Source organism: Pseudopipra pipra, chromosome 18, assembly GCF_036250125.1.
Source record: "Pseudopipra pipra isolate bDixPip1 chromosome 18, bDixPip1.hap1, whole genome shotgun sequence".
Taxonomy (NCBI): domain Eukaryota; kingdom Metazoa; phylum Chordata; class Aves; order Passeriformes; family Pipridae; genus Pseudopipra; species Pseudopipra pipra.
Genome location: NC_087566.1, coordinates 6453037 through 6477475, shown reverse-complemented (window position 1 = coordinate 6477475; position 24439 = coordinate 6453037). Strand labels below are relative to the sequence as shown.

Below are 24439 nucleotides of genomic sequence, written 5' to 3'. Positions count from 1 at the left end.
TTGCAATTCTACACCTTTAAGCAGCAGCCACAGCTTGGCCAGGCAAACCACTCATTTGAAGATGAAACTTTCAGCACACTTGGATAAGATCCAATCCTCAAACTGGCATTGGTTTGGAGAAAACCAGTTGAAATAGTGTCCTTTTATTTCTGTCTAGACTGCCTGACTTTCCCAAAGGCAAGCTGACTTTGCAGTGCTTGTTGAAGGATGGAGACAAGGATCTTGTATGCAGGACTAGATCCCTTCCAACTCAGACTGTTCTGTGAAAACCACCACGCTTCAGATACCACCCCAAACTGTCTATCCTTGCTGTCCCACACCGCGAGGATTTCAGTAAGTGTCTGTGCCAAAGGCTTACTCCTTCCATGGGTCCTATCAATAAGTCGTAGAGCGCACGGAGTGGGGGTTTGGTGAAGGAAGTCTGCCTCCTTGGAAGTGAGGATGTTCCATCCTTAACAGGAGACATGGTACTGCTGAACAGACTGGTCATGCTCTGGCAGCTCCTGTGGGCAAAAGCCAAGGGAGAGGTTAGCTGCAGGAATCCCAGCTCCACTGTGGGCTGCCCTGACTTCTAACAGTGACATGAGCCAGGCCTTGTCGTCCAGGGGACTCTGCTCTGTAAGATGCTTCATGGGAGGGCTTGAGTCTCCCATTCAGCTTCACACCTCAGCAAATAGTGATATTAATGGCAGTATGAACCAGCTGGAGACAGCCTATGACATTGCTATGGAGTTTCTCTGCACACTCCAGTGCCTGAAGTGCTGCTCCCAGTTGTTCCTTCACACGTAGCAGCTGTGCGCAGGCAGGCACGAGATGCACTGACAACTGACCACAGTCACGGCAGGATTTGCACTTGAGTTTTGCACCAACTGACCTAGCGTGCTACCAAAGGAAATACAACAGGCAAACAACAAGACATCACTTTTGCACTTCTGCCACTGCTCTGAATGTCAGCGTCGAGAGCTGATCTGGCACCCATTCCCGACATACCCCCAGGGCTCTGCACGTGCTCTCCTGGCATCAGCAGCCACAAGTTACTGCCCTGCTGAGGAAATGATGTTGCCCCATTCTGGACTCACTAATCCAGCAGCTGTGCTCCCCAGAAATGTTATCCTTGGCTTGGGGCCATGAACAACCAATTTATGTGGAAAGGGTAACTTTCCAGAAAGTTTTAGCAGGTGGGCCTCAAAGGAAAGCTAGGAAGGGAAAAAGAACATTGAACAGCAATGGCAGTGCAAGGTCTGAAGTGTAACCAGAGTCACCACTGGGGCTGTCCAGCAATGAACACAACAATCTCAAACATAAAAGGCCATCCATGAGGCAACACATGCCCTGCTGTCCTCAAAGTGCCAAATGCATTCACAAGAGGGTTAGATGAAATCCCAGTCCAGATCATGTCTGACGCTCCTGCACACAGAAAGCTTCCCTTGGTCTCTGTGAAGCTGTTTCTCCTCTCGGATACCTTCCAACACCGTGTGCCTTTGCCAATCCTCACAACAGAGAAGCAGCTCTAGTTCCCTGGTTCATGACCAGACTTACACTCTCGATCAGGGCACTGGTCTCAACGTCCTTTCTTTAAGAACGTTTACGCTGAAGAAATGCCTTGTCTCTCTTCCTTAGTTTTACCTCTTTGCCTGGATTGATTCTTGGCTATCAACACAGAAAAGAAATAAAAGGAGAAAGCATTTGCACATCCAGGAAATAAAAATAAACCTCAGCATCCAACAGTTACATTACTCAATGGGGTAAATGAATAGCTGTGTATTTGCTAGAGGCAGATATACACACACACATTCAGGTACACTGTCTCCTCATATTACCAGATTAAGCCAACAGGGAGGAAAAGACAAGGAGAACAAAAATACTGCACTCCAGTTTACTGCTTCTCCCACTGACAAACCAGAGACTCAGGACATACCCCAACCCTTTCTGACACACACAACACACAGACTCAGAAACCTCCCTTTTCCCCCTCTTTCTCTCCTCAGCTGCAGCAACCAGCCTCCTGACCCAACTCATATCATACCTAAAACCTACAGTTCTCTGAAGAAAAAATGCTCCTATGCTCCTACCTCCCACTAACAAGGAATTTCCATCTTATGGGCACACAGGAGTAATTTCAGAATGTCAACAGAAGCCTGGTGTCAGCCTGCCCATACCCTCTGACCCAGAGATTCCAGTGACAGCACAAGTATGCTGCTGCTGCTGCTGCTGCTTAGAGATGCTGAAAACTCGCCTGGGGGACTTGTGAAACACAGGACCAGCACAGGCTTGCACTGTCTGCTCCCCTTGGACCCTTCTGCCCACCTCACTGCAGCACCTGAACAAGCCATGCATGCTTGGCTGGACTCAGCTTTATGGAGCGCAGATTTTAAAATCAGATCAGAAAACAAAACTTGTGCAGGGGTACCCCAGTGGTCCCCAAGGACCTTGGGCCCTGACCCCCCTGAGCAGCTAGGTGCTAGCAGGCAGCACTCGCCAGCCCCACCACCTGTGTCAAGTGATTGTCACACATTCCTTTAATGCAGGGAATAGAGGGTTGATTACTCCAATCAGCACAGCCCTCCTGCATCTTGGTTTCCTAGCCAAGCGGCTCTAGATTTATTCCTCCACCACTCAGACTGCTTTTTATGAGAACAAAACCAAGGGAGCACCATAAATCTCTCACATCTCCTGCCCATGTGCGTGTGTACACAAAGAGTGAGCAAATTCACAGGGGAGGATGGACAGACCTTTTGTGGCACTGGGAGCACTGGCCAGCCCACCCTTTCCTCCAAAAGCAGCCAACAAAAGGTTTTCCAGGTGGCTTCTCAGGCACCTGAGTCCAGATCCTTTCAATGTCACAAGGGGGAGACTTTGGACTCCTTTGACCGAACACCCCTTCTACAGAGCACTGGTGCTGTCTCTGGGATGCCACACTGATGATTTCTACCTTGCTCTGGCAATGTAGAGGGTCCCCTGATGCCTAAACAGTGAAATCTCTTGTTTGGAAGCCTTTGCTCAGACTCTGCAGCGCTGCTGATTTATAACCCTTTGTACAAGCAGCCTGGCCTGCAGCAAGCAGAGAAACAGCACAAACAGCCAGGGCTGTCGGCGTGTACTGCCTTAGCTCTGCTCCCGCCCTTTGTCTTGGAGATGCAGGAACAAAGCAAAGCCTCAGAGAATGAGGGAGAAACCCATGTTGTACAAGCCATGGGTCAGACCGACCTGGCTGACCGCCAGCCTCACAGGGCATGGCTCTGCCTGTTGAGGATGAGCGGCTGGAACCTAAGAAGGGAGGAGGGATTCATCCCAGAACCAGCACAGAGCTGCTCCTGCCTTAGCATTCATTAGGACTCTGGACAAGTCAAATATCCCTCATGGTCAAGCATGGCCATTGGGAGGGCTGGGAGTCAGGCCTGGTGCTGCAGTGGTCTGACAGCTTCAGGACTTCCTCAAAGAGGCTCTTCCTAAATATGCAGCCCTGAATCCACATTCAGGGCCTTGACACACCCACAGTACCAAGCTGTGGGAAGCTCCAGAAAAGAGTCAGATATGAGCTCCCTGTGGATACTTTCAAGGATCTGCAATTATCCCCAGAACCCAGCAGTGGTTGCACAAAACCCACAGCCCACCCAGCAGTCTCTGCCAGGGTGGCCTGTGCATCAGCAGCTACATCACCGCACCCCCGATGGCAGAGAATCGGCACAGAAAGGACTCCCCAGCCACTGCTGTCCCATCTGCCTGGGCCAGCCAGCCCCCCAGGTACACCCCCGTCCCTCTGCACCAGAGGGAATCAGCTGCACGGTTCTCCAGAGGGAATCAGCTGCACGGTTCTCCAGAGGGAATCAGCTGCGTGGTTCTCCAAGGCAAGACATCAGGCCCCTGAGGCCAGGAACAGGCTTCAATGACCCCAATCAGCCTGCCCCAAGGAGCAGAGAAAATAGAAGCTGCAGTAAGACATGAGCCACTGTGACTATCTTGGTGGCTGTATCGGTGGCATTCTCAGCTCAAGACAGCTGTTTCCCAGTACTGAGATCACTGCAGTGTTCTTCAGTGCTTCTTCCTCCTCTGAAGTCCATTTTTTTCCCAGAAGTTCCTTAAGTGAACTGCCAACCCTCCAAGTTTGCTTTCCTAAGCAGAACTGCCAAAAAATCATACTATTCTCTCCCTAAAAGCCAGGTTACCTGATGACAGCAGCCAGAGGGCTCCTGTGCCAAATCAAGGGCTTCCCTTCAGTTACCCATGTCTCACCAGACACAAAAACTGGATGGCTCCGAACAGTCCCAGCATCTCCACAGCCTCATTTTCTAACATGGGACCTTAAGAGCATGTGCAGTTCCTGTGCATGAGGGAGCTTGCACTGGCCCCAAGCCATGCAAGCTCCCCTGAGGATGTCCAGCACGCAAGCACAAGATGTGAACATGCATTCAGGCCCCATGTGAGGAGTGCAGGGCCTGCCTTGGCAGTAGAGAAGACAAGCTCTCGTTCTCAGCTCTAAGCAGGCCCCACTTGCCTTCGTCCCCTGAAGTGCAGAAGCCAAAGCAAACAGACACCACACCTTCACTTGCTGCTTGTTGGCCACAGTTTTACCATCCTCTGAAGAACTACAGCAGCAAAAATCTGCTCAGCACTTACCCACAGCTGCACGAACTCACTCCAGCACAGCTGGCAGAACAGCTATGGCTGTTCAGAGGTGGGGAGCTGGAGTCTGGAGCTGCAAGACCACAGCTTGTGCTCTAGGTACCCACTGCATTCTGTTGCTTAATTAAAGTCTAAGAGCTTACAGTTCCTTGTTAGAGCTCTAGGCCAGTGCACAGAAGTACTGCCTGATCCCATTTTATTTCTCACCCTGCTCTCTTCTACACAGATGCTCATCTGCTTCTATCCCGAAGCTCCAGGGCTCTTGCAAGGTTGTTTCCTTGTTTTCCCAAGCTCAGTGTGCTGCATGCCATAAACCACACCACTCTATACAGCTTAATTATTAGGAATCAGCAGTACAACAAGAGGCTATAAGGTTAATGTTTCCTACAGTGTCCCTCTAGACTGTGTAGCTTCCAGGTGTCTCACCTGTGAAGCTGGAGCAGACATTAAAGGAGGACATTCAAAGGCTTGGGCAGGACCGCAGCACTTACCCTGAATTCAGGGCTCAGCAAACCAGGTGCAAACAGATGTGGCAGTGTTGGCTCTGCCCCCAGGGCTCCCAGTATGCCCCCCCTCCACGAGCGAAGTGAGAGGGGTAAGCAGGGAGGCCATCCAGCAACATCTCCTCATCTCTTCACCTCAGTGCTCACGGCAAGAACATCATAAGTTCATCACAGCTTCTATTGCTCCTCCTGATGCTCTTTTGAGGGTGCTTTTAGTTAAGTGCCCAAGCTGCCCCATCTCTGGGCTTCTCCTAAGAGCTGCAAACCTGACAAGACACCTGAGGTAAGCTCCTGGGTGTGGATTCAAAGTAATGCACGTGGCTCCTATGGAGCAGAAAGACAGAGATGCTGCATGGTTGGCCTCCGCAGTGCTCCTGAGGATTAGCATTCCCTGGAGCAGAATCACATCCAACTTTCCCCTGCAATCAGATGGGCAATCTCTTGTCCTTCTAAGCCTGATGAACTAGCAAAGCATGTCAGCAATTCTGGGGATCTGCCTGTGTGATCCAAAACTAGCGAGTGCTCACAGACCTTCATCAGTGCAACAGCTTGAACAAATACGCATGTGGATTCTGGAAAGAAAACCAGGCCAGTTGCTGGTGCCAGCAGGCAGCTCCCAGTTCCATGGGGATGCTGTGACAGCTCACAAGCTCCAGTGGTGGCTCACAATGCTGCAGGCTGATTGCATTTGCTTTTCCAGCTGAGAAAGGCCTGGGGTATCCTGTGCTCACAATCCACAATGGAGCACAGATCCAGCCAGCAACCCTGGGTCGCATCACGCAGCCCCTCTCCACACTGGAAAAATTCTGTCTTCAATTTTCCTTCCGAATGATTGCTCTAAGCCCTCATCAGCACAGTCATGTGAGAGGCTGAGACCTGAACAAGTTGTAAGAGGCAGAAAATGAGTGGAGACTCTGCAGATAATACAGTCCTGTAACTCTGGAAACACAGCTTATTCCCAGCTAATCGGTACAAGGCTTGAGATCAACAGAAACAAGTATTTCCATAACAAGTGCACAGGAGAGAACTCCAAGCCCCACACCTCACACACAGCAGGGACAGGACAGAGCTCCCCTGCAATTTCCCAGTCTCAATTCCAGCGTTTGGCCAGGAAAAGAGCAAATATGGAAGGGGTGCTCCTTGGGACAGTCATCAGTTACAACTGGGACAAGTCCTCACTGGCTCTCCCCTCGAGCACTGGCACTGACTGCACCTTAACTTGCAATTTAGAGAGAAGCTTGTCACCAGGATGCCTCCTGCTTGCTGATCCCCACAGCAGTTCTGCATTCTCACCTGTTCATCATGTTGTTCCTGCTGACCATCCTCAGGAAGCCAGTTGGATCAGTCATTGAGTTCAGCTTGTTATTCATCTCCTCAAACTGCTGGTCCATGATATCCCCAGCTTCACTCTCTGTCTCGCTGCTGGCACAGGCTCTGCGAGGCGAACAGCGAGATGAAGGGGTCATTGATGCAAGACAGAACAACAGCTTGATGAAAAATGCTTGGCCAGTTTGAGAGAAAATATTTTTCAAACACAACCTCAACCAAATGCTAATGCCAAATTTTCTCTGGCTTGGTCACCTCCTTCTGTCAGGCACACAAAAGAGTAAGTACCAGCCGCGTATCCTCCTCTTCCAGGCATTCCTAAAGGTTTAATGAGTGGCACACATGGATGGAAGTGCAGGACCCAAAATCCAGGCACTGCAGGTAGGGACTTCTAAAGCTGTAGCACAACACTGAAAAACTGAGTCTGCAGGAAACACCACCTCAGCCCTTGATTTGACTAAGAACATGTGTGAGAATATCCTTCTCAGATTTCCACAATAACTCCAAGCTCTGCATGCTTCCTTCACTGGCAGTGTGACATAGCAGAAGGAGCTGTGTTGCTACTCCTGTTATACAAAGAGGGAAAGCACAGAACTATCTCCTCTGTCAATGCCACAAGTGCAGCAGCAATACAGAGAAACAGCCCAACAGTTCTAAATTTCCCTTCTCCTGACATTAATACCTAATCTTCTCAGTCCAGATTTTCCATCTAACTGTTAGCATTTTCTCTTCTTTGTTAAAAGCAGAAGGCAAACACAAATGCTGTAGGTACATTTTTAACAACCTTTAATCTAATAAATAATCTGTGTATTATATGGCTCTCTTGGTTTCGGCCAGAACAGGGTTAATTTCTGCAGTAGCTGGGAGAGGGCATGGCCTAGAGGTTATTCTATATCACCTCATGCCATAGGCAGGGGAAAGCGACTGTTCTGGGGAGAAGGGGTTCCTTCCTGGTGAGTAAGTGAGGCGGAAGGAGCAGCAGTGGGGTGGTGTGCCTGTGCGTTGGGCTCAATGAGCATTTTGCATGTGAATCACTTTCTTTTTTGTACACTTCTGTTATTAATATTGTTGCTGTTACTGTTAGTTTTCTTGTTTCATTGCTGTTTCCAGTAAATTGTTCTGATCTCAACCACGAATTTCACCTTTTGTGCCTCCAATTCTCCTCTCCATCCCCCAGGCGGAGAGGCAGAGAGGGGGAGAGCCCACTTCTCTTTCAGTGAGAGAACTAAACTGGGGAGCACCATTCCTAAACCACAGTAATGGCACATCACATTTGTACACTTAAGCTAAACCTACTATGCTACCTACCAAAGCCTCCTCGCATCTCATTTCTGTTTCCTTTTGGGTTCCTGACAGTTTGGAGCCACTCCTCAAGGGTATGTTTCCCAATAAAGAGCACAGGAATTAAATGAACACACAGCACATACTTGTGCAGGCAACTAGAGCTGTCCCTCTGTTGCCGTATGGATATTTTGTCAGTGTACTTCCAGGTCAATGTGACTTATACTCTGGTAAGTCCTGACAAAAGTCAATCACTCCACAAACACTGAAACAGGGCTAGCTGAAGCACAGACAGGGGGATAAAAATAAAAAAAAAAAAAAGGGAGGGGAAGATTGTCAACAGCTGCCCCCTGTACATTTTTTCTCCAGCTGCAGGCATGCTTAGTTCTGAGTCCTGGCACAGTTTGGAGTAACACTCACAGTGGGTATTTGCAGCTCCTTAAAGAGGCAAAAGTCCTGAGTTCATGAACTCAAGAAAGCAGGTCACATGCTCTCCCTAAAGAGAGTGGAGTCTGTCCTAACACGAGTTCAACCATGCTTTAAAATCCCTCACACTTCTTTTTTTTTAAGAATGCATTACTTTCCAGTCTAATTAGACCAGCTGAAGGGAACCATTTCCAGCAGTGTGGAACCGAACACCAAAGCGAAGTCCTGATGAGACATCCCGTGTGCACCCCTTCCTCTCCAGCATCCTTAACCAAAACCATACCCCTACTATCACCAAAAGTGAAGAAGAAGCTGACATCTCAGTAAATTAGAAACTCATCCCAGAACCTAAAGACTGAAGGACTGCCTTTGCCAGGAGGAGAATCTGTGGTGACAAATGTTTAACAGAACTGAAAACTGTATCTGCCTGTCTGCAGGGTAAGACTCAACGATCAACACGTGGGCTTGGATGTCACCTTCTGAATCACAGAACTGCTTTGCTCACACATCTCAGTGCTGCAGAAAAACGGAAAACAGTTTAAAAGAAGACTAAAACATGCTATAACCTCAAAGATCCAGTGCCTTCACTTCCTCCAATTCCAGAGGCTGGATAAGAAATCAGCCACACGTTCAGCATTTACGTTCGCTTTGCACCCGCAGTGAACTAGGCCTGCACACGGCTGGTGTGTTACTAACACACTCCAAGTCAAGCCATGTATGACAACACAGCAAGGTTCACTTACAAAACCAGGTGAACTGATGCCACATCCTGGTGATGAACTGATACCTGCGCATGGCATTCCCAAAGAACACACAAGGACAGGGACATCGCCAACTGTCCTTTTCAGACAGAAGCATTCAGAGAAAAACTACTTGTAAAGGTCAGCATAGAAACTGTTTTCATACTCATGAAATCAACAAAACAAACCAAACATGACGAGAGATCATGAGATTGAGTATAAATAAGCAGAAAAACCTGACCTGCGATAAATCCATAGGATAAAAACATAAGAAAACACAGTTGTGGGACCTATCTGAGTAATGGATTGCAGTAAGGTTCTTCCCTCTTTGCTGATGTTCATCAGATGGATTAATTCACTCTAAATTATTTACTCAGCCATAGACAAATGGGAACATACTGTGGGGGGTGGAGTTCCTATGGTATTTGCAGTTTTTCAAAGCAAACCATTGGAATAGAATTAATTACACTGGAAACTGTAAGCAGGATGAAATCTGTGCATATACAGTCAGAGATGGCACCTGTCTCCTCATCCAATCTATACATTCATCACCAAGTACATGGGTTCAGACCTTATTTGCATGTATATAGAGTTGCTTGCCAGTAAAATAGCCATGGATACAAAAACAAAGCCATTTTTTTGTTGCTGCACTGAAAAATTGCCTCTTTCTGACTCTCAGTTCTCAGACTTCTCAGCCAGTAAGCTCACCCCAGGCTATTACAAATCCAGGCGGGAGAGTGGAAACCAGGATGTTAGACCCCCCCATCCCAACTCACCGGGTATAGTAGGAATCCACTCCCAGAGCCTCCCGCACGCTGGAGATGTGCTGCTCCAGTGCCGAGTTTGTCAGTGTCTGCAGGGTCACGCTGTTGGCTTCATGGAAGTCTCCAGCATTTTCTGTCAGGCTGTCACCCAGATAATACTCATGGAATTTCAGAATTCCTGCAAGGCACCAGAATCAGGAGGTTATTTCTGCAGGGCAGGAAACAGTGTTGCCAGCAGATGTCTAAGAAGACAGCAGGGCCCCAAGCATTTGGCATTTCCAGCACAACTGGGGCAAAGTGTTTTGTGCCAGGTCTTCGCTGGGCTTCTCCAGCATCTCCAACCTTGCTTTTAAAATCTGGGTTTGTTCTTTGCAGATAATGGCCCAAAGGTACGAAGGCAGAACAGAGCTTTTACGAGATGCTCAGAATGCCTTTACTACTGCAGCACTCATATAAATTATAAACCAGATCTTTCATACAAGCCCCTACCAGAGTAATTCACATTTCAAAAGATGCACATGAAAAACACCTATTAACAGCTTCTGACATTAAGTGAACACACAAGGCTCAAATGCTGAATAAGAGTGTTGTTACTACAGCAGAACCTCCTCACATCACACACAGATTTCTCATTTCACTCATATACATGAAAATACATTCTATAAAAAGAAAGAAGATGGATTAAAGCACAGTAAATTATTAAAAGATAGCATTCCACAATGGGTAAACCAGATAAAGGCTGGTTTTGCTGAGAATTCAACTACTAGTGCAGATAAAACCTTCCTCCCCTCAGACTGGTCTATGCTTCCTGATGTAATTAATTCTGCAGCCTGTGATCAACAGTAAAAGGCTGCTCTGGATGCCCTGGCAGCATCAATTATTAAACCAGTTAGGAAGAGCAGAGGAACAAAGAATAAAGCAACTCCTCCTGCAGCAAACACAGCAACAGCCAAGAGGCTCTGAGGGTTCCACCTCAGTGGGACAACGACCTTGGGCTGTCACTGAAGCTGCTCTCTGCATCAATGAACAAGAGGTCACCATGGCTAGGCTGGAGTCACTACTGAGGAGCTCCCAGCAAAGCTTCTTGAGCAGAACTCCTGAAGCCCCACCACAGCCCCTCTCCTTCCCATCACCTGACAGAACCTCACAAACCCACAGGCTTGAAGACTGCAACTGCTTTTCTACAAGACCCAGTGGGCAAGGAAGAGACTGATCATGAAGACCAGTGGCAAACCCTACACTTGACCCGTATAATTTTAATAAGCTCATTTTGACAGTGATACTGTAGAATTACTGGCATTTTATTGTGCAAACTGCAGGCCTGAAGAGCCAATTAGTGACTGGATGCACAGCAGGACAACCCCATCTTACATTCAGACATGCAACATTACAAACTACCCCCAAAAAGTGGCTCTTCCAACGTCTTTCAACTCATCTAAGTCAGGCATGTGTGAGTGTTTGCTTTCCTTCCAGAAGCATTTTTCATGCAATCTAAATAGTGCGTTTTATCTCTTTAGCTTTGTCGTGGTGAAGGGCTGCAATTATTAAATTATATCCAGAAAGAACTCATCAAAATTTACAGTCATCGCTTTATTAGATAATGAACAACAGCTGTCTGCAAAAAGCAATCCTCTTCAAATTAATCCTCCTTGCTCCTCTGTGATAAGTGTTTCCACATTCATGTGAGGATCAGGCAGCTCAATGGCATATCAGGAAGTGGGGATGCCCTTCTGTTTTCTGCAATCCACTTCAGTGAATAAATGTCAAAAGCTTTAGAAGGATAAAGCATAAAAATATAATTAAACTAGAGATTCTTATGTATAGAAGATTCTCACAGAGCCAACATACTTGGAATCTCATTACTGCTCTGCTCTGCCCTGTGGGAAATACATACAGAAGGAGGTTGAAAAATGGAAATATTAAACACTTGAAACATTTCCATCTCCAGGTGAAATCAAAGCCCTGAATAAGCACTTCTGTGTCATTATTGCTGTGGCTATGCCACAGTTTTTAGTCTATTCTGCTTTAAGGTACTAGACAGAAATTATTCCTTCCTACATTCACACTGTTCCCAAATTAATTTCTAGCTACAAATGGTACAATTCTCCCTTTGTAAGGCCTGTTCCCAGGCTCTCCTGTCCACAGAGGAGCTCACCTGCCCCAGGAGCCAGCAGCCAGCTGTACAGATAACCTGCAGCCAATGAGTAGTAGAGAACAAGTCCCCTCTGGCCATTCACAGTCTCCAGGACCTGGTCAAGGGTCACTGGAGAATAGGGATCTGAGTCCTGCTGCCCAGTCTGACGTTCCACGAGCAGGTCAGCAAATGCCCTCGTTCGTCCTCTCTCTGCTACTGCCAACGCCTCATCGTGGTGGCCTAAAAAGACAAAGCCATCTCTCAGATCTGATACAAGTGTGGTCTGCAGTGCTGTATGCAGGGACAGGGACAGCTGCTATCCCAATCCCAAATGAAACCTGGGGAAGCAGAGTCACTTATTTCCCAAAAGAGCAGTCTCTGTATTGGAATACAGTCCTGCAGATCAGCTTTGCTGCAGGCGATAACACAACCAGTCACAGAAAGGCAAATTAATGGAGGAAGCAAAGCTGGACACCCCTACTGCTGCCCTGGCACAGAAATGCTGTGCAGTGCCAGACAGCTCAGGAGCAAAGGATGAACTGTGAATGGCTCCCTGCAACTCGTGGCATGAGCCTGAGTTCAGCCTCAGCATCTGAAGGCACCTCTTACCCAGACTGACAAGCACCCGCTGCAGGGCCTGATAGGAGGATGTCTGCAGGTCGAAGAGTGACAGCTTGTAATCTGTGCTCAGCTGCACCTCGTGTCGGATGGTTTCAAACAGTGCAGAGGCCCGGTAGAGCTGAGAGGGAAAACAGCCACAGTGAATTCCTGACAGACACAGCACAAAGCAGTGGCTGGGAGGGCAGGAGGATTCAGGGCCAGCATCCCCTCCAGCAGGAGAGGTCTGGCTCAGACCCTTCCTGGGACACACCAGACATTTCCTTCCTTAAGGACAGGAATGACCCAAAGGGCTTGGATGCCACAAGCCCTTCAGCACAGGGCAGACTATGGTATACCTGGTGCTGGGACTCCTCCAGGTTCCCACTTGCCCAGAGGGAGAGGCCAAGGCCGTGACGGATTTTTGCTTCATCTTCCCTGCGTCCCAGCTGTTCTGCCAGTCTCAGTCCTGAAAAGGAATCGGTGAGAGAGTGCCAGAGGGGAGAATGGGCTGTGGCAGCCTGGCAGGCTGCAGCCTCAGTCCCACAGGGCTCTTGTGCAGGGACAGCCATGGAGAGCTGCCCACGCTGGGACAGCAAGCAGGGCAGGGGCAGCACCAGGATGGTGAGCAGGACAGTGCCAGTGCCAGGCAGATGCTGCTGGCCCTTGCATCGGCACCAGCCTGAGAGGTGCCTCAGTGAGACAGACATTTCCACAGACTGAGACCTCTCTAAGCCAGGTTAAGGTGCCATCCCCTGAGATACACCCAGTAAGCCCCTATCAGGGCTTTTAAACTCTAAAAGCCACACAAATAAACAAAATCACACTGAGCTGCGGAACACTGCCAGAAAAGATGCCTTTTTACACATTACTGGCTTGTTTCCTATCAGCTCTCCCCAGCATGCTGGCAGGCTCTGCATGGCTTATGTGCTGAGCCAGAGCACAGGGCAGGGGCCTGGCCTGAACGACTTGGAACTCCTTTCACTTCCAGCAGCATGTTTTGTGTTGTCCCTGCTTCCACCATGTCCCTGCTGACAACAGGGACACCTCCTCTGAGGCACCTCAGGTTTCCCCTGGCCTGGGGAGCAGGGCCCTGGCTGTCACCATGCAGCTCAGCAGCAGCTAGCATTCCCAGGCTTTGCAGGAATTCTGTGGTACACCAGGAGAAGGAGCTATGTTTCATTTCTCCCCTTCCAACAACATATTGGAATCCTGCCAAGGTCAGTTTCAGGAAAACCAGACTAACTGATGTAATTAATCCTTCTGCCTCCAGCTTCGTACACTCCAGCTATACTGCTCATCTGCTCCATCAGAGCCCACACCTTGATCAGCTGGAATCCCTTGAAGCAGCACAACTGCCAGGCCAGCGCTGACCCAGCGCTCAGCAGTGGCAGATGGCTTCGGGACACCTTGGGCTGAACCTCCCTCACCTCCCTACCAAACACCACTTGTTTTCACTCACAGTTTAGAGGACACTCACCCACCTGGTCTCACTCCCAGGTGAACACAGAAGGAAAAGCCAGGTGGCTACCAGCAAGGTGTACATCTGTTTGAGTTTGAGACCTCTCAGGATCTCGGGACCTCTCAGAATCAGAGGGATCCCTTGTGGTTTTCCCTGAGTCAGTTCCTGGAATTCAGTACTGTTTATAGAGAAGTTTTACACCTTCCAGGCTCAGGCACAGATGACCTTTACACAGAGACTCTGCCAAATAGAGTCCAGATTCATGGTCTGAGGCAGCTGAGATGCCCCCAGGTAGGCACAGATCATGCTTTGTCTACAGGACAGCAGGAAGGCTCCAGTGGAGATGGCATGCTGACCGTATCAGCCCTCAGACGGCTACTCACACAGATGCTCAGCAGGAGCTATGGATGTCTGCAAGAGCTTCTGCATCAAAGACCACTAACAAACACATCCTCTTAGTGCCATGCTCACAGTACTTCACACCTCCACGTCTTCAGGTCTCCCTTCCACCCCTTTGACCCCATCGCTGCATGCTCTGTTGTACAACTAAGCCTCTTACCTTCCTGCAGATACATCACAGCCTGAGAGTAGTTCTGTAAAGCATGGTGAGTCCTCCCCAGGCTGCTGTAAGACACAGTTTTGGCTACAAGGTCGTTCATTTGCGCCGCAATGCTGAGGTGCTGCTCCTGATAAACCACTGCCCTCTCGTAGGTGCCCAAGGACTCGTAGGTCAGGCCCAGGTTGCCGTAGGCCCGGCCCTGGCCAGCGGGGTTGTTGGTCTCCTCAGCGATCTGCAGGTCCAGCTGGTGGTACTGCAGGGCGGTCTCGTACTCGCCCATCTGTTGGTAGACCCCACCGAGGCCACAGGCAGCGTCGCTCTCCAGGGCTCGGTCCTTCATCTCCCGAGCGATGTTCAGCTGCCGCTCCAGGCAGGAGATGGCTTGCTCATAGTTTCCCAGCTGGCTGTGCAGGCTGCCCAGTTCCCCATAGGCCTGGGCTTTGTTAAATGCCTCCCCCAGCTCATGTGCCACGACAAGCCTCTTCTCAAAGCACACCAGAGCCTGCTGCAAACTTCCCATAGCCCTACAAGGGAAGAAAACAGCAGTGTTTATTTTCCCAGTATTTCCTTGAGAGAAGATGTTTCATTGTTTCCCCTGGAGGCCAGCTCAAACCTTTCAGACAGAGATGAACGCTCCCCCCAGGAGACATCCCCACCACCGTCAAATCAACGGTGCTCCTCCTGCCACCCCATAAACTTTTCCCCTTCTCCGCACAGAGCAACATCAGCTTCATTATTTCAGCTGGCAGCACAGTCTTTAGCACCCAGAGACTAATTCACTCCTCTGTGCCTGTGTGCAATGGCCACCAAACACACCCCATCAGTAACACACCACATCCATCTGTACTTGTACTTCACTGAACACACGTGCAGCTCCTTACCTGTGCCCACTGCCCAAGCCTCGGTAGGCCTTTGCCTGATCTTGCATACGGTTCAAGCTCTGAGCCACAGACAGGTACTGTTCATAATACTTTATAGCTTCCTCAAAATCTCCCAGAGCCTCATAACAATCTCCCAGGTTCCCATATGCTCGTCCCCGATCTAACACGGATTCATTCCCACTGAGCTGCTGCAGCATGGCCAGCTGTTGTTCAAAGTAGCCAATCGCTTCCTCCATGACATTCATGTTCATCTTGGTAATGCCCATGTTACCGTAGACTTGGGCTTCGATGCTGGGGTCCTTTAACTTCTGCCCCAGCTCCAGCTGTTCTTCGTAGCACTTGAAGGCCATGGTGTACTTCCCAAGTGACATATACACTGCAGCAAGGTGACCGTGTGCTCTGCATTCACCCGGCATATCCCCCAGCTCCTGATACACCTCCAGCTCCTGCGTGTGGTAACCTAAAGCCTTGTCACACTTCTGTACCATCCTGTATGCAGAGCCCAAGGCTGCATAGGCACTGGCTTCCAGTCTCCTGTCTTTAACATGATGGGCTAAGCTCAACTGCTGCTCATAAAATTTTATTGCACCATGTATGTCTTTCTTACAGACAAAAATATCCCCCAAGTTCCCCAAGGCTCGGAATTTGGCCTGGGAATTGTTCAGAGACTGTGCCAGGGACAAGAGGTACTTTTGACACTCCTCTGCTTTGCTGAAGTCCATCAAGGCTTTGAAGGCCAGGCCCAGGTTGCAATAGGCCTTGGCTTGGCTCAGCTTGTCATGCAGATCCTTTGCTAAGGCAAGATCCTGCTCATAGTACTTAACAGCTTCCTCGTAGTTCCCGAGGCAATAATGGGCATAGCCAAGGTTGTGGCAAACTTTCCCCTCCCCTTCCATGTCCTGCAGCTCTGGGGACAAGCGCAGGTACTGCTCGTAGTACGGGGCCGCCTGCACGTACTCTCCCCGTGAGCAGTGGAAGTTTCCCAAATTGCTGAGGGCCCGCGCTTCGCTCTGGATGTCCCGCAGCTCCCGGGCAATGTTGAGATGATTTTGGTAGTGCTGCAGAGCACGGTCATGGGCACCCAGCGCCTGATAGGCAACTGCCAAGTTCCCATGTGTGGACGCCTGAGAGGCACGGTCGTTGACCTCCATGGAAATCTGCAGCTCCTGCCGATGGTACTTGACAGCCTGGTCGTACATGCCAAGAGCATTGTAAGCGTTGCCCATGTTGCCGTAGGCCCGGCCCTGGGCCGCGTAATCGCTCAGCTCCTGCGCTATGGACAGGTGTGTCTTGTGCAGCCGCAGCGCAGTGTCGTAGTCACCTTTCATCTGGTGAATGATTCCTGAAAAACAACAGAAAGGAGCTCAATGAACACGGTTCCCTGCACTAACCCTCTGGAGCATCTTGCACACCCGGACTCCCGGCAGCCCAGCCCTTTCCCTGGCTCTCCACCCCAAGCAGCCCCATCCCTTTCCCCACAGCACCAGGCCAGATGTGGCCCTGGCACAGCTGACAGGGCACAGCCCTTCCAAATAAACTGCCTCTTTGCTTCTAAGAGGAAAATCCCAGGAAAGGTTTTATGTTACACATGAAGCACACATTCATCACAACAACTGCACAGTTTGGCCTTACAAAATTGCTTTTTTTTTTTCCATCAGTGATATCTGGTGGCTCCAGAGCTCAGACTCAACACAATGAGCAAGATGGCATTTGCAGTTGCTTTTCAATTTCAGTCGAATCATCTTGCATTTGTTATGAGACATGGGAACAGGAGCTCTGAATCTGCTGATGGTATCACCTATGCTTCAATAAAACTGCACTAACAGTGCTCGTGGCTACTTTGTTAACACTTATGAACAGGCCTGGAGGCGCAGAAGCCACGGAAGGAGGCCCTGCAAATGTTTTCTGACATTAATTGCAAAAGCTTCAAGAGAAAATATCTGGCATCTTTGGGCAACATGGAGAGCATGTGAAGACAGACACAGAAGTTCTCGCAAAGAGGTAGCACTAAGAGACTTTAAACTGTGTTCTATTAATAATGTGCACTGTCTTCTCTCCATTGCAATGGGAACTGCAGAGGCTAGAAAGCCTCTGGAGCCTAGGTGTTTGGAAAGACTGACAACCTGAGATTTCTGGTTAAACTCCACATCTCCTCGTTGTGAAGGGCTGATAGCTTGTGCCTCATCCTCAGCCCATCACCTTCTGCTCACCGTGGCCCAGAGCACAGGTTATGTCCCTGCTGAGCCCTGCAGCAGCTGGGCTCCATTACAGTCCATGTCTGCCCTGCTCAGCACTGGATAGTACACTTAAGGGTGCTTTCCATCTACATCAGGGAGATGCAAACAGAAAATGTCTGTTGCTTCAGCAAAGAGGCCAACTCTAACATTCTGGCCTGGAAACACACATTTAGATACATTTTTTTTTGCCTGTCAGCATGGCTATTTTGACGAGGTTTTGTTTTGCATGTGGATTAGATGAAAGAGACAATTAAGACTTTTTAATTGGTACTGGATGCATTTTAAACAACAGTAATAGTCTCAACAAGAACTGCATGTTCTCTTTCTCCAGTATAACTTAACTCTGACAGAGAAAACAAAAAATACAGCCAAATAACAGCTGAAACGTGAGACCCCGCACTCAGACGCAAGGAGAACTATTCTAACACAAAGTGGGGAGTGACTGAGTCAGCATACCAACTGAAAGTTATACTTAGGCTTAAATCCAACACAGAAAAACATTCTCTACTGCACCAAAACTCTTTTTTCTTAACGAAAATTTCTGGAATTACATGATGAAAGCATCGTTAAATCCAAAGCTGCTGTTAAGATTAATAATGACATTACGATGAATTTTCTGGTCCCGAATTGCTAAGCTGGCCACAAGAACTTTTGCCCCACAAACCTATTTTGCCTCACAAATCTGCCCCAATTTATGTAAAGGAGGAGATTTGCAACACTAATTAAAAAGCTGGGACTCTTCTGTTTTCCCCAGTTTCCCTTATCTTTTTATTCAGCTCTTGAAGACTCAGCTACTAAGAGAAATTAAGTAATTCATCAAGCTCTTTTCAATTACCTGCTGTTGATAACATCAGAGTACAATTAGCATCTACAAATGAACCAAGTGCCAACTGCCAAGCAGAAACAGGAGCTAATTTACCGCGTGGGGCAGCCTGCAAGAGCTGGGATTCAGGGACTGCCAGCAAACACATATTTTGTTATCCCAGCACCAGCCCTGCTCTGCCATTCCCAGCCAGCTGAGAACACATCCTGAATGACAGCTGGAGCATCGGCAGCACAACTGCCACAGCCATGGCAGAGATGGAAACGTATCCTTGGTCGCTCCCACATCCAACATCTGGCGCTGTGAAGCAGCAGCAGGACTGGGCTTCACTTGGATGTAACTCAGTCCCTCCCAGCCTGCCAGCAGCACACCAATGCCGCTCCTTAGGAGAACAGAAGACTCCTACGCTCTAGTATTTCAATATGTACATTCTGAAAACAAACTTAGTTAGGATTTGACCCATATGTCTCCCAGCTTACAAGGCAGCAATATATCGACATATCCAGCTGACAAGCTCCCAAAGAAATGGCCAGGTAACAAACCATGTCACTACTTGCATTAGTGCAAAAATTACATTTATTTCGGACTCCTGAAGAGCTCCTCAAATGCATTTTATCTTTTCATTTCCCTTTTGCTGTGAGTTTGTGCTTTCTAGTGCCTTTTTGAGGAATTTAATAATTGAACATGGAATACATTACAGCAGCACACAATCTGCCAAGGGTCTGTTTAATTTATTAAGGCAGTCTGGTGAAACTGGGGTGACTAAGAAGACAGCACAAAGCGGACCTCCTGCATCCTGGCAGCAGCTCTGATAGTCTCAGCATTCCCTGACAAACTCTGCTCCATGTCAGGGCCTTACCTAGATTGGAGGAGGCTCTGCCTTCAGCAGCTCGGTCCTGCAGGCTCTCAGCAATGTGCAACTGCTCTTCATGATACTGCTTAGCCCTCTCCAGGTCCTGCATACATCTAGCTGCATGGCCCAGGCCAGCATAAGCTCGCATCTCAATGGCCTTCTCCTCCAGCTCCTGGGCCAACTCCAACACGTAGTTGTGGTAGGACATGGCTTTGTCAAAGTTCCTGCGGTAGTGGTAAGCACTGCCCAGGTTGCTGTAGGCTCGAGCTTCCTCCCGCTTGTTCCCCAGCTCCTTGGCGATCTTCAGATGTTGTTCATGGCACTGCACTGCGTTTTCAAAATCCCCCATTGCAATGTACACTGCTCCCATGTTGCCCAGCTCCCGCGCCTCAGAGAGCTCGTCTTTGGACTGCTTGGCGAGGAGCACACACTGCTTGTGGCTGGCCAGCGCGTTTGGGTAGTCCCCGATGGCCGTGTACACGTGGCCCAGACTGCTCAGTGCCGAGGACGCTGCCTGCAGGGGTAAGAGAGGCAACGTAAGTACAAGCGTTCATGGAAACAACTTGGATGGCCCCAGTTGTAGAAATCAAAACCACAAGAGGCCATCCTGAAGAAAGAATGTGACCACCTGCTAGAAAACCAACTCTCTGCAGTTCTAAACCTCTCAGGGCAGCTAAGGTGGAGGCAACGGGAATGTATGGGGTTGACTTGGGAGGGCATGCCTTGGCTTACCTCTTTCTCTGAAGTGTGCAGTGTGCATGTACCTGGCAGAGGGCAAGGACAGCACCTCAAACATGCAGAGACCACTGAGGAGATGGAGAGAGTGACTGCTGCAGAAAACTGCACTCCGTGAGCAACCCCAGCTGTCCACAAAGCAGTGCCTCCTCCATAGGCAGCCACACCTCAGGTCACCTCTCATGGTTACTGTAACACCTACACCAGGTCCTGCTAACTCAGCAAACCATCCTGTATATGGCAGCTCTCAGGAAAGCAGATAAATAATGATAGTCACCTGCAGATATCACTGCAAACAAATGCCTGCTCTGTCCACTCTTCACGCCGTAAGTTCACATCAAAGCACCAGACTCCTGTGGACTGAGGCCAAAGCAGTGCCAGAGAGACAGCAGCAGAGTGCCCAACTGGACACAGCCACACTGCAGGCTGAGCCACCATGAGGATCCTGCAGTCTCTTCTCTCCAAGCTTAACAGCCATTGAATACCTGCTGCTGGAAAACTGACACACTTGCAGCCATCACTCAGTTGGGAGGAGGGAGATACCTCTGCAGTTTATCTTGCAGTACCAGCAGGCCACTGCAGTCACCAACATCCTCCCGTGCCTCTGCTTGGCCGAGCACACCATGCTCCAAAGAGCACAGTTCTTATTGTGCAGCATCAGGGTCCTGAGCCCCACACAACCTTGGGACTGCAGCAAAGACAACAGCGTTTCAGCAGCTGGAGCCTCTGTCCCTTGGGCACGTCTTACCTAAATACAGCTCTTTGAAAACTCGAGTTCTTACCACCAAAAAACAGCTGTATTTAACAAGACAAATTATCTGAGAATCAGATTCTTTTGCCCCCTGCATCTCCTAGGACACAGGCCTGCCTTCCACCTGGCGGAGCCAGAGCACCCAGCCAGGCAGCAGGGCAAGGAGCCAAGGGCAGGGACGTGTTCCTCCTGCCCAACACGCACCTGCTGCCTTAGTAAGGCTGCTTGCTCCTGTGTCCTGACCCTGACTCCTGTGTGATTCCTCCATGTGCACTTCTTTGCTACCCAGCTGCTGCTGTGACCCAATTCCAAACCTCCAGAAAGGAGCTGTCGGGGTGAGGGCAGCAGCCGGCCGAGGGCTGCAGCTCCCAGTGGGCAGCACTGGTGGTGGCCCCAGCCCCTCCTCGGCACAGGCTGGACCAGCTGCTCCCAGTGCAGACACAGGCAGAGCTGGGAAGGGGGTCCTGCTCCATACTGGTCAGACTGGTTGCAGGCTCGGGGCATTTTGGAGCGGCTCTTGAGCAGCGCAGTGACCAAACTTCTTGGCTGACACCAGCGAGGGGAAGCTTTTACAGGGTGTGAGGGGGCCTGTTTGGAGGCTGCTACAAAACCAACATAAAGATTGTTGCTCTGAATTTTAATCCATTTTTACAAAAATCTTCATGAATGTTAATATACACAGAGTACTGAGTCATTTGTAACCTCACTAGGGAAAAAAACTGAAAGAAACAGATACATGCAGCCACCTTGCTCAAGCCCAGACCAAAATACTGGCCCCCTACAGGCCTCAAGGTCCACTGGAGCTCCCTTCTGCTGGTGAGCAACGAGCCTGCTGGAATAAACCAGCAGCACCACCAGCAAAGTCAAATCTGGCACAATGCAATTAGAACTGATCCAGCCTCAAATAGTTCTGAAAGACTGGCCACCAGCAGCAGGAGCACTTCTGGTATTAATGGGAAGAGAATGGAAACATCCTTCTGGAAAAAAAAACAAGTCAAGGAAATCTGGTGTCTTCTGGGGCTGCTAAAATAAAAAAAGTGGACATCCATGCATGCAGATTGCTGAGGAGATGAGCTCTGGCACAGAGCCATCAGGCAGAAACTTGGATGATGTAAATGGGCTATGGCTGGGGAAAAGAGGCATAAATGGAAAGCAGCAGATCTCAGACTGTCTGTGCACAAGAAAAACCTGACAGAAGCAGAGATTGCTCATACCGCACATGGGAAGAAATCTTTAGGATGTCTCCTAGAATGGGAAGCAGATGATAGGAATTCAAAATTTGTGAGGCTGGAAATGTTTATTCCCAGGGCTCCTAATCCCTTTGCTCAAGAGCATGCCCAGGCTCGCAGTAAAGACCTAGAATGAAGGGTACAAGCTTGGCAACCATTCTCAGGGCATGCAAAGACATTTGGCTCACGTGCTTGAGTGCCCAGGACTGGATCGTCCAAACCAGGATGTGGGAGGAGGGCAAGTGAAGCAGAAAAGAAAAATAAGTAGAAGGAGACAAAAAGAGAAACAGAAAATGAACAGTGAAGGGTTGACAAAAAATAGCCCAACTTGATTAGAAAGCTGGGGCTGTTTTCAGACTCTGGGCTGTGGCTCACACAGACAGCTAGAAAAAGCAGGAAGGCCACCTCTACCTTCTGATGTGTCCTTCGCTCCAACACTCCTCATGTTTTATTCTACAGCAGCTTCCACTGTTACCTGATCTGAGAGCAGCACTTCTCAATCCTCTTGGAGTCTGCATGACCAGAGCCCTGTGGCACTTCTGGCTTTCCCAGGTTGGGGTTGGTTCTATGTGCAGCAGCAATCTTCCAGCAAAATCAGTGCTCTCTGTGCTCTGGGGGCAGTCAGGGGAGCTTGCTCTTACAGCAGTGTTTAAGAACAATTTAGTGATAACATCTGCTGGGGGACTCCAGTGGCTCACTTCAGGGGGTTAGGAATAGGATTCCAGAAGATAAATTCATCACTGTATATTTAATAAAATCCTCCACAAAACAGGATCCAGTGGGAACCCCGAGTGACTCACACACTGGGCCAAGAGGGATGGGGTGTTCCCACGTCACTGGCAGAAGAGGCCCAACATGGTGGGGAGAGCACAAGGCTGACACATGTGAAACACACCCCAGCTCTGCTAGCACAGACCTCTGCTTGGTGGCAGGGTGATGGGAGACTACAGCACCATACTAGGGGGGTTTGCATTAGCAAACAAAGAAAATCAATGCTTTATATATATGACAAAGACAAATTTCACAGTGGGGGTTGCTTACACCTCCAATTAAGCAATTTATCACTATAATAGAAAGCAGATTCTTCTGCCACTGAGCTGAGGCACAGAAGGGAGTTCTGAAACAGGTTCCTAAGTGCTCTCTTTTTCTCAGGAGCAACAGCCAGTTCAGGTTTTTCAGATGAGTAAGGCAGTCTGATGTTAAGCAGATGTGCATCACAGAATGACCACTAATAGGGACCTGGTGACTTGGAGAGATGCCTTCCTTAGGCATTTCGTTTTTGCCAGAGAATGGTCATTTCCCAATCATGTTACATTTAAAAAAGTCTTCACCTGACTGCACAGCCTGCTTAAATAAGAACACACTATAATCATTCTAAAATACAATGGGAAAATGCTTAGCCTGGTATCTCACTCTAAGGTAGCCATAATCCCCAAACACAGACACCGATCAGGACTGATCAGAGATCGAACATGCCCTTGCATGCTGTTTCTCTCCACTTCCCCTCTCCCTCTGGGCATAGGGTAACAGTAGCTTGACCCTGAAGATGCAGTGGAACTGTATCCAGCAGATCAGCTATGCATATTCATCACAGCTGTACTGGGAACAGGAACGCTTCTATTAAGCCTCATCACTTCCTCAGAATCCACCAGTACTCCACAGTCCGGCTTGGAGAACTACTGATTTATGCACTAAGACAAGTCTTACACCCAAATACAGAAGGTGCCCCATCAAAATTCCAACTTGTCCTTTTTTCCTCCCTCAAAGGCGAGGCTGATGTGCCAGTGTCACATCCAGCTTTTCCCTTTGTGTGCCACGCTTTTGAAAATAGGAAAAGAAGCAGCAGGCAGTATCTTCCTCTTATACATGATCTGTACACAGAAAGAAGGAATGGATTTGCTTTTAGGTAACTAGTTCCTGGGGGAAAAAAATACACTGAAATCAATACTCCTGTCAAATCCAATTTATTTGTAGAAGACCTCAGTCTTTTACAGAGACACTATCAAAGAACAAACCCCAAGAAAGCCAGAACAAACCCCAAGAAAGCCAAAGCCATGGAACAGAAGCACTAGTATGTGAAAGCCTGAAAGGAGCTTGTAACTACTCCTAACTGAAAGGGAAATAACCAGGAATAAATGACACAATAGAAAGACTCAAAATATACAGCAGGAAGAGATGGTCCCAGTCCTCACTCAATTAATGGGTAAAATCCACAGCTCTGCAGGTGTCAGAGACCTGCTGCTCATGATAAAGGCTGCCATGGGCTGTGCTGACAATCACACGCCCAGCCCACTCTGTCTGTACTTGCACAGGAAAATGGTAGTGTTTCAAAGGACTTCTCATTCTCCCTGTTCCATGTCAAAAGCATCACACAAAGTAAATGAATCCAGGCAAACCTGAACAGCACCGTGGCTCAACTGCCAAGCCATTCACAGTCAGTATTCTTCCTGAAACCAAAGGCTTCAAAGGGAACACTGACTTTCAGCCTCTCGTTTGGAGATCAAAATAATGCTGC

General features: G+C 48.9%; 1 protein-coding gene across 3 annotated transcripts in view; it reads right to left on the bottom strand.

Annotated features, from left to right (window-relative positions):
- TTC28 (tetratricopeptide repeat domain 28) overlaps nucleotides 1-24439 on the bottom strand; it is a 121601-nt gene that overhangs the window by 15790 nt on the left and 81372 nt on the right. For all 3 annotated transcript variants that reach the window (XM_064674810.1, XM_064674811.1, XM_064674812.1), the window contains 9 exons: nucleotides 19216-19723; nucleotides 15297-16638; nucleotides 14416-14939; nucleotides 12754-12863; nucleotides 12407-12536; nucleotides 11819-12037; nucleotides 9676-9841; nucleotides 6420-6560; nucleotides 359-503 (listed from right to left, as the gene is read on the bottom strand). In XM_064674810.1, coding sequence (XP_064530880.1) covers nucleotides 359-503; nucleotides 6420-6560; nucleotides 9676-9841; nucleotides 11819-12037; nucleotides 12407-12536; nucleotides 12754-12863; nucleotides 14416-14939; nucleotides 15297-16638; nucleotides 19216-19723 — 3285 coding nt within the window. The remainder of the gene's footprint in view (nucleotides 1-358; nucleotides 504-6419; nucleotides 6561-9675; nucleotides 9842-11818; nucleotides 12038-12406; nucleotides 12537-12753; nucleotides 12864-14415; nucleotides 14940-15296; nucleotides 16639-19215; nucleotides 19724-24439) is intronic.